The 9,918-nt window shown below is 39.4% G+C and overlaps 1 protein-coding gene across 2 annotated transcripts; it reads right to left on the bottom strand.

Moving 5' to 3' along the window:
• On the bottom strand, positions 2,675 to 6,356 carry LOC109223507 (xylulose kinase). 2 transcript variants are annotated; one of them, XM_019387849.1, is made up of 8 exons: positions 6,005 to 6,356; positions 5,570 to 5,713; positions 5,249 to 5,501; positions 5,005 to 5,137; positions 4,300 to 4,388; positions 3,793 to 4,070; positions 3,134 to 3,203; positions 2,675 to 3,028 (listed from the first exon to the last, which is right to left on the bottom strand). In XM_019387849.1, the coding sequence occupies exons 2-8, from the start codon at positions 5,695 to 5,697 to the stop codon at positions 2,837 to 2,839; spliced, it is 1,143 nt and encodes a 380-aa protein (XP_019243394.1). In that variant the 5' UTR covers positions 5,698 to 5,713; positions 6,005 to 6,356; the 3' UTR covers positions 2,675 to 2,836. The 2 variants fall into 2 exon arrangements, with proteins under 2 accessions (XP_019243394.1, XP_019243393.1); XM_019387848.1 differs by having other exon boundaries at positions 5,570 to 5,709; positions 6,005 to 6,355.

Below are 9,918 nucleotides of genomic sequence, written 5' to 3'. Positions count from 1 at the left end.
CTATGGTTCGTGCCGTTCGACCCTCGGCAGTGCACATTTTACTTTTATGTTGGATCGAGCCGATCGTCCTCGGTGGTATTTCTGTGTGATAATAGAACCGTAACCCTTATAAATTGTATGGCTTATTGCTGGAAAGGTCACTAATTTAAATGAGGAAAGTGGTTAGTTTTATTAATTGGATTGAAAGGATTTTCAAATAATTATTCTTGTTTGAGCTTGTTGTTATCTATATACACTGTGAATTAAAAATGCTGAACTTCATATTATTATATTTGCTGGCCTAGTAAGTGTCGAAGTCGACCCCTCGTCACTACTTCTGCGAGGTTAGGCGAGATACTTACTGGGTACATTTTTGTATGTACTCATGCTACGCTTCTGTACTTGATTGTACAGGCTTTGAGGTAGGTTCATCTGGCCATCAGTCCAGCGCATAGGATAGTCATCTCAGCTCGAGACTTTCCGGTGAGCTGCCCTTCCCAGCCGATCTGCAGCAGCTTGAGTCTCTCTTTTGTCTTTATGTTTCTGTCTATTTCTTTTCCAGATAGTAGGATTGTATGATTTTGTATATTCTACTAGATTGCCCACACACTTGTGACACCAGGTCTTGGCACACACATTAGTAGAACTTGATGTTTTGGCTTGTCTTCGTGATTGGGATTCACATTAATTTCTTTCACTTAAATATGCTTAAGCTTTTAAAACCATAAATTTCTTAAATCTATAATGGGAGTTATTACGTACTAACTACATAAATGAGGATTTACTATATGATCAGTGTTGGCTTGCCTAACAATGGCGTTGGGCGCCATTACGGCCTAATATGAAATTTGGGTCGTGACAACATGGTATCAAAGTATGAGAATTTAATGAAAGTCGGGTTTTTTAAATAGCCCATGTACGTACTCGTCACCTCACATACACAGCGCTCATATAATAACAATTGTACCAATCCTAACGGAAGTTCCCCCACACAAGGTTAGGCAAGCCACTTACCTCGAACCAAGCTCAAATTAATCCGAAATTATGCTCTTTCCGCGAATATCCGACTCTGAATGGTCCAAATCTAGCCAAAACCAATTACATAACATAAATATAACTACAAGAAACTAATCTAACGAAATCGCTCAAAATATCTCCCTGGGCCCACGTCTCGGAATCGGGTAAAAGTCACAAATTATACGAACACCCATTCACTCACAAATTCACTCATACCAAAATTACTCAAATCCGATACAGAAATCTTGATCAAAACCCCAAAATTTGGCCTAAGAACTTTTCTCAAATTTTCACCCTAATTCCGAAATTAAATGATGAATTCAAGCATAAATTAGTGGAATATAATCACAAAGGAGTTAGGATTCATTACCCAATGACTTCCTCTGAAAATCCCTCTAAATTCCGCCTTCCACCAAGATCCAAATTGAATTTTGTGATATGAACTTCAAACCCTCGAAAAATCCCCTTTTCTGCCCAGCGATTCTCGCTTCTGCGATCCCAGGATCGCATCTGCGGTCCCGCTTCTGCGACAGGGACTCCGCACTTGCGAGTTTTCATTAAACTCCAGAGTCCGCACCTGCGCGTCTTCGTCGCATCTGCGGCTAATCGTCCGCTTCTGCGGAGCCTCGGGTCCCTCTCACATCCGCATCTGCGACTACCTTTCCGCAGATGCGGCTCCGCTCCTGCTCTGCAACCCCTGGCTTTTATACCCAAAACAGCACCTGCGGCCTCAGCCTCGCTTCTGTGGGGCCGCACCTGCGGACCTCCCACCGCAGGTGCGAAAAATACCAGAACCAACAACTCAGCAATTCTCCTAAGTCCATTATTCATCCGTTAAGCACCCGAAACTCACCCGAGGCCCCGGGGACCTCAACCAAACATACCAACCAATCTTAAAACACCATACGAACTTTGTCGAGCCTTCAAACCACATCGAACAACATCAAAAACACGAATTATACACGGATTCAAGCCTAACGACCTTTCAAATTTCCAAATTCTACCAACGACGTCGAAACATATCAAATCTCGTCCGAATGACCTCAAATTTTACACACAAGTCACCAATTACACTACGAACCTACTCCAACTTTCGAAATTCTGAGCCCGATATCAAGATTTCCACTGCCGACAAAATCACCAAAATTCCAACTTTCGCCAATTCAAGCCTAAATCTACTACGGACCTCCAAATCACATTCCGGACGCGCTCCTACGTCCAAAATCACCTAATGGAGCTAACGGAACCATCAAAATTCAAATCCGCGGTCGTTTACACACAAGTAGACATTTGGTCGACTTTTCCAACTTAAGCTCCCAATTAAGAGAATAAGTGTTTCAATTCACTTCAAAAACCAAAACGAACCCTCTCGGCAACACAAAATAGCAAAATTAGATACAGGGGAAGCAGTTAATAGGGGATCGAGGCTCTAACTCTCAAAACGACCGACCGAGTCATTACACTTGAAAAAAAAATTCACCATTTTTTCGAATTTTACGATTCTTATGTCCAAACGCCTACTTTATGTCCAAACGGGCACTTACTTGAGATCTTGGAAATAAGCTGCCGCCACCTTGTATTTTCTTCTATTCCATTTGAGTGTTTCCCTACATATTTAGAAAATTAAATAGTATTGCACTTTGATATATATATATATATATATATATAAAATTGTGTATAATTAATATATGTTTTCTGCCTATAATTATTATGGTTCATTGTCCAAAATCTAATACATGATAGAGATGAATTGGGAACAGGCATTCCAGTTTATTGTCATACTATGTCTTAAAAAGGGAATAAAAATGTTACATTTTCCAGTGAGATGCTATATTATATTTTAAGAAGAGCCTTTGATAGCCAACAATGCAGCTCCATAGGCAGCTTCAGTCTGATCTGCTCTGCACACAGGCAAACCGAGTACTCTCTCTCGTATCTTTATCCATTTTTCATTCTTTGAGCCTCCTCCAGAAGTGATCACTTCTTCGACGGGAGTGGCCCCTAGATCTTTCAGCAACTTATACCCCTTTGCCTAAATGTCAAAACATCAGTAATAATAGTCCTATTTCTATTTCATAGTGTGAAATAGAGAGGAAGCGAAACAGGATGTTAGAACAGGACAGGCCACCAAACTTACCTCAATGCGAGCAATTGATTCAAGAATACCATGTAAATATTCAACATCATTTTCTGGACGTGGATGTAGCCTGCAGGTAAAATGCTAAGTGTGAGCAACGGATCCGGTTGTGTGTAGACGAGCATTAACTTGAAGGCACATACATTTGGTAATTATGGCAAATAATTGCTTTCTAACAACGGCTAGCAACAGGACCTTCCATCAAATGGTTCAGATTTACTTTTCTGCGTAGATAACAGAACAGCCATGATACCATCGAACCATCCAATTCCAGTTATATTGAGTACCATTCTTTAAAAGCTAATGTGAAGTTCAAAACCTATTAGCAACTTATTTCCATCTCTAAACTCAACTAAGAGTTTGAAGTTTATACTGATTATTGCACAACCTTATCCGGATGTGGATCCAGTATCAGGTGAAGAATTGCCACATTTGATCTTAGCTCGGCTTCATCTATAGCTTGGATGCTATGGGGTTGTGGAAAATCAGGATTCTATTTCAAGACTTGCAAGTTTATTAAATCTCAAGTAGTCTAAATATGACACGAAATTTAAGGCAGTCACTTCATAATTACCACCAACTTACCAAGTCGGATTTTAATTCAGTTTCAACAATGGCATTATCACTTTTTAGCTAGAAGAATAAACATAGTTAACTACCTTGGCTCCATATTTGGATCTGACACAGGGAATCTTTCACCAACTGCTTGAAGGGGGTAGTAATCAAGAGGAGAAGCTTCAAGGGGATTTATCTGCTCGCTTAGTTTCGCCAACTGCTCATCTGTGAACAGTTGCCTAAGAACTGCTCCCCCCGTATTAGAAGCACCTCCAACCAGCCATTTATCATCAAGACGGTGGCTATATACTCCAAATCGAGCATCTTCTACCCTTCTAGTGCTAAGTAGTTTTATTGCAAGTGTTGAACCCAAAGATGTTACCTGGGTACAAGCACAAGTATGTGAAGTGATAGATATTCCCTATACATATATATGCTCAGACGAGTAACCCACACCAAAAGAGTACTTGGTCGACTGGACCATTACAAATACCAACTATGCAAATTAAATCTGACTATATCTGAAATGCACTATCTATCTCACACAATTAGCAGCAGCACCTCTCTCATTATATATACTAAACGAAAACAAATAGGCAGGCAAAACATACAGCTTTCCCGGGTTGAGTAGCACGTGCTGCTAGAAATGCTGCTATACTGTCTGTGGTTCCGGTACAGATAACACAATCCTTTGGATAACCTGATAAAATGAAGGATTACATCACTATTAGCCTCTCATCTCCAAAACCTCCATGTTTGTGGAGCTTCAAAATGTAAGTTATCCAATTCAAAAAGAAAAAAGGGCCGACAGTATTGGCGAAGTTTTTCTCTCTTTCTTGTTTTTAAAGCTAGAAAGGTGATCCTGAATCGCAGTAACTACTGCAAAGAACTCAATAACAAAGGACAAAGAAAGAAAAATTTCCGAAATTAATAAAGAAACTCCATAATGTGAATTAGCAAAGATGTGATACAAGTTCAGAAACAAAACAAAAGGCACTATAAATCAATAATAACTCGAGTTCACAAGATGTGCGGCTTCACATTTTCTCCACTCTCACTTGCCTATGTTTATGTCTTGCAACCCAAGTAAAAAAAAGTAATGGAGTAAATACTGGCCCCATAAAACCTTGTATGAGAACATTATTATCTTTCAATGCAAACATTATCTCGTCCATCCCACACTTTATAGTAGTTTACTCAGAATGATATCACAATCCAAAACCTCAAATCGTAAACAAGAAGCATTTTCAATCAATGATAGTGTAACCAGATTTAATCTACCGCTGAACAGGAAGCTGAAGAAAATTAGAACATACCAAAATTAGTTCTTATGTCCTCCTTTATACAACCAATTTTAGTACCAGGAGCTTGAACAGAAGGTAAAAGATGAGAATATGGCTGAGATAGAAGCCAAGATGGATAGGAATCCATTTCAGGATCATACCCAACCTGTAATATACAAGTGGAAGTCAGGCACGTTGGTAAACACATGGAAATTAAAAAGGCATCATATATAAGAGAGAACGAAAACAGGTGTCTTTTCGTGTTTATAACAGTTACCTTCAAAGCATTATTATAGTCGGACACCCCCAGCTTGCCATGAAGTAGCCAGAGTAACCAATCTGCTTGATGTAATAATACCGCAGATTCCTTGCTCGAATCATAAGAGTTCCACCACGAGACAAGCTTGCAAAGGGTAGAAGATCCAGAGCAGACCGTATGTTTTGCAGGAGCAATAGACTTCACCAAGGGCAAAGCATCAGGACAGCTCTCATTGTACAGGAACGGTCTACACAATGGCCTTCCGCTCGTGCTGTAGGAAAATCATATACTATTAGAAGAAGACAATTAAGGAAAGTAGAAAAACTGCCTAGTACCGACCTGTCCATGATGATAGTTGTTGCAGAGGTCCCGTCAATTGCAATGGACGCAACAGCTGGGCGAAGACTGGCTGGAACATCATCAAGGAGTAAAAAGAGTGTGTCTTTCCATGATTGTATCCAATCCATTTTTTCCTCCTTCTTTCTAGTAAATAAAACAAGTTTTAATTTGGAACATCATTTCTTGTGAAGGCATGTTTCAGCTCATTATAAGTTATATGTCCAGCATTTATGGTATGAGACGAGGACCAAATTACAATCATTTCCTAATTTAATTGGAATTTTCTCTCTATAACTTGCCTGCAGATTAAAGTAAATGAATGAACATTCTAAGAAATTTACTACTACTGTTTTACGCTACACATCTCCATAAACTGACTACCGTGTATTGTGAAAATCCTAGATCCTCTCAATTCTTGTGAATAATTAAGCTTACCATATAGAGGGGGTACTCTCTCTTCCCTTCAGCGTGAATGCTCCCTTCATTGTCAATAAGAGCATACCGAGCTCCAGATGTTCCAAAATCCATACCAAGATAAAGCTTCTTTCCACTTTCAAAATCATCACCTTTATATTTTGCAGAAATGAACCTTCTTCGTTTGCGAAAAACGTCAGACTCCATCATTCTTGAACTTAATTTTCTCCAACTGTTAAAATGCACAAGGAACAACGATGTATTGAGAATGGTAGTTCCCATTCTTTGAGCAGTGTTAACGTTATCTCTTAACAGATAACATAGGAGGGAGGAAGAAAGGAAGATTTTTTGAGCTGGATACGACGGTTGACGACAAATGAACGACGTCGTCGCCGCCAAATATTTGAACGGGGGCTTTGTCCCATAAAATTCATGTGTGGTTTACAAATTGGTTACGTTGAAAATGTAGTCGTCCGAATATGCGTTTGGTAGTGTATGTCTCATATTTAAGGAAAAAAATCGATAAATAATCGAAAAATCGATAAAAATCGAATCGATAAAAAACCAACTTAATTGGTTTGGTTCCAATATTTGAAAAACCGACTTGCTTGGTTTGATTTCTTTTTGGGAAAAAATCGACCCGAACCATGAACACTTCTACCCATAGCTGCCCAATTCAGTTGGAGATGTATTTTGTCAAAATATTGAATTGAACCAGTTGATGCATCTCAAACCAATCTATCAAGATCAACTTGGACTATCGTACTAACTCAAATCAATACAGATGAGCCTCTTTATCGAAACTAAAGCCGAAAACACAGAAACGATTTTAAATGTAGATACAATTATAAATCAGTCCATATTAGTATGTGTTATTTCTAGTCATATACATAGATCATATATTGATTATACATATGTAATATATAAATTATGCATGTATTATAGATTTATCGGTTATTTTTAGTTTAAGTGGTAGGGTAATAGCCGGTTCGATTCAATGTTTACTTTTTCTAGCCGGTATACATATATTATATATTGATTATACATAATTTTATATATATAGATTCATTAGCTTTTTTTAGTTTAAGAACTTAAGTGAACAACTATTTTGGTTAAGTCTTCCCCTTTTGTTAACTTAATTGTACGCCTAAAGATTCACAAACAAAAAAGCGATACATACGGGTTAGTTTTGAATTTGACAACTAGTGTTATGTTACATTTCTTAACCAATTTTTGACCTAGCGATTTTACTATTTTCAACTTGACCTAACGATTCTTGACCCTACTAAATTTTGGATTAATTTGGTCATGACCAATTGATCGTCTTAACCTACTTTTAACTGCTCAAAGTTTAACCAAATAGCCTATTTGACGGCTCCACTTATTATAAAGCAAAAAATGTATTTAGTTTCGCATTTGTACACACATTTTTGCAACACATCTTTCTTACATTTTCGATAACGTCGTACATTTTCTTTTTTTTTTTTTCTTGAAGAATTTACCACTTTGTATCATACTGAATTTGTGCAAGCCCAAGTTCGAGGACACTAGTGTTTACCCATGAAATGGCACAATTTAATTTATAGCGTGGTTTATAGACAAGCAAATTAATTTGATCCCAAAATGGTAAATAAATTGAATGAAATGCAAGACTTAGCGATGAGATTGAGATAAAATAGCAGACAGCTTGGTTCCGGGAGCAAGACTTCCGAAGGTAGCAAAAAGAATAATGTTAGATAGAAAATAAAGTAGTATTTAGCTTGGAACAATCATAAGTTTGTTAGAATTTTCGTGTGTCACAATGGCTGTTGAAGTCACTATTTATAGTTATACCTAGGGAACAAGGACCTAGGATCAAGCCCATATTATATGACAATAATGTGGGTCATTGATGAATATGTAACGGCAGGCTATGAATGCTAAAATTCTATGTAAGAGATGTGTATTTAATACTGAGGAATATTCTTCACTGAATGTCATCTTGCGTCAAATATTTATTTGCCCTCATTGATAATGTTCTCTTCAGGGTCTACTCGACGCCAACCGAAGTTGTTGTCCTCGGTCTTGGTTTTCACTCGCTTCGTCTTCCGTCTTTCCCCGGTGTCCGTTAGTCCCATGATACTCGCACCATAGATTAGGATCCCTCTAACTGGGATCAGATCTCATTGGCCTCAGGAACCGTGCTTCCTTGATGTTCCTCATCGCAACTCCACTACGCCGATATTGAAATTGTACTCGGACATCCTAGGATAGGTGGAATCCCGGGATCCCGATACCTCTTTATCTTGGAATGACCTATTATTCCAGCCGCGGTCAGTTATTTTATCGGGCGCGAACCTATCCGCCGATCGGAACCCTCTGCCGCGTCCTTCGGGCCTTTCGTAGGGCAAAACTCGGCCCTTAAAAGATCGCCGATCTGCATCAAAATCATCCTTCGACTTATCCTTGTTCTTATCTCGATCCTGACCCTTGGTTGTTGCCGGGAAACTGAGCTGATCATCTTCTATTCTTATCTTTGATTAGTAACGGTTATGGACATCTGTCCATGTAGTCTCCTAGAACTAGAGCAGGTTTTCTTTCAATTTTCGGGAGGCGTCAGAGTTCCTCGGGTTCAACCCTTTAGTAAACGCCTTAACTTCCCATTCATCTCGCACGACTGGTAGCAACATCCTTTTTTTCCAAAACCTTGTCACGAACTTACGCAGCAACTCGGATTCTCCTTGCAAAATCCTAAATATGTCCGCCTCTCGGGCCAGAACCTTCCTGGCCCCGACATGGTCCTTGATGAAAGAATCCACAAGCATCTCAAAGGAATCTATTGAGTGTTCGGGTAAGAGTGAGTACCATGTCAGGGCCCCTTTCGTGAGGGTTTCTCCGAACTTCTTCAGCAGGACCGACTCAATCTCGTATGGAGCCAAGTCATTTTCTTTCACTGCCTTTTTATAGGTGGTGATGTGTTCTTGAGGGTCCAAGTCCCATCATATTTTGGTACATCTGGAATTTTGAACCGCTTCAGAATTAACTCTAGTGCTACGCTCGGTTTGAACGACAATTGGTGTATTTCTTCGAGTCTGAGCCCTTCAGCACTGGTGGTGCGCTCGGAATTTGGTCCATTCGAGCATTTATTTCTCTCACAAATTGCATGAGCTAGGTTTTGAAGGGATCATTATTATTGTTGTTCTAGATCCGCTGTCGATCCCCCCGGCCCCATCAAAGGCGACCTCACCCCTCGGGTTTTTTTTATCAACCCTTTACGCTGTCTGATTTGCGGGAGCACCGAGCGTAACTGGTCCTTTTCCATTCGCATTGCTGGAAGCATCCAACAACGCTTGCCTCAGTTCCATCATGGCTTGGACTTGCCGTGAGAGATGGCCCATGATGGATTTTTGTTATTCTCTCAAGATCCTCACCGTTTTCGCAATGTGCTCGTTCTCAGCATCATCAGGAGTCTGCTCCCGTACATGTCAGGGATATCACCCGATGAACCGGCGTTGCTATGTCCTCCTCGTTCCGAGTGTCACTAATCAAATCCTTGTGTGGAGGCAGGTTCTCTTGTGCCTCAACGTTGTGTGCAATGTTGACATCGTTAGCTGCCATTTTTTTAAGAACTAGAAAATCAAACAAATTAGTAACAGATGCAAGGATCAACTTAATTACGTAACTGTCTAAGCCCCATGATGGGCGCCAAACTATTTACCCGTAAAATGGTAAGGTTGAATTTATAGTGTGGTTTATAGACAAAAGAATCGATTTGATCCTAAAATGTTAAATAAATTGAATAAAATGCAAGACCTAGCATTGAAATTGAGATACAATAGTAGACAACTTGATTGCGGGAGCAAGGCTTCTGAAGGCAGCAATAAGAATAATGTTAGATAGAAAATAAAGTAGTATTTAACTTGGAACAATGTGTAGCATAAGTTTGTCATAATTTT

Source organism: Nicotiana attenuata, chromosome 3 (assembly GCF_001879085.1).
Source record: "Nicotiana attenuata strain UT chromosome 3, NIATTr2, whole genome shotgun sequence".
Taxonomy (NCBI): Eukaryota; Viridiplantae; Streptophyta; class Magnoliopsida; order Solanales; family Solanaceae; genus Nicotiana; species Nicotiana attenuata.
Note: the sequence above shows the minus strand (reverse complement) of the source record. Positions and strands in the feature narration are given on the sequence as shown.

What these genes read in the sequence shown, in the direction of transcription:
- LOC109223507 (XM_019387848.1), bottom strand. Translation starts at nt 6,265, where the DNA reads ATGGGAACTACCATTCTCAATACATCGTTGTTCCTTGTGCATTTTAAC. An exon ending in GGACATAAGAACTAATTTTG is followed by an intron (nt 4,389 to 5,004) that starts GTATGTTCTAAT and finishes TCATTTTATCAG; the next exon opens with GTTATCCAAAGGATTGTGTT. An exon ending in CTACTCAACCCGGGAAAGCT is followed by an intron (nt 4,071 to 4,299) that starts GTATGTTTTGCC and finishes GCTTGTACCCAG; the next exon opens with GTAACATCTTTGGGTTCAAC.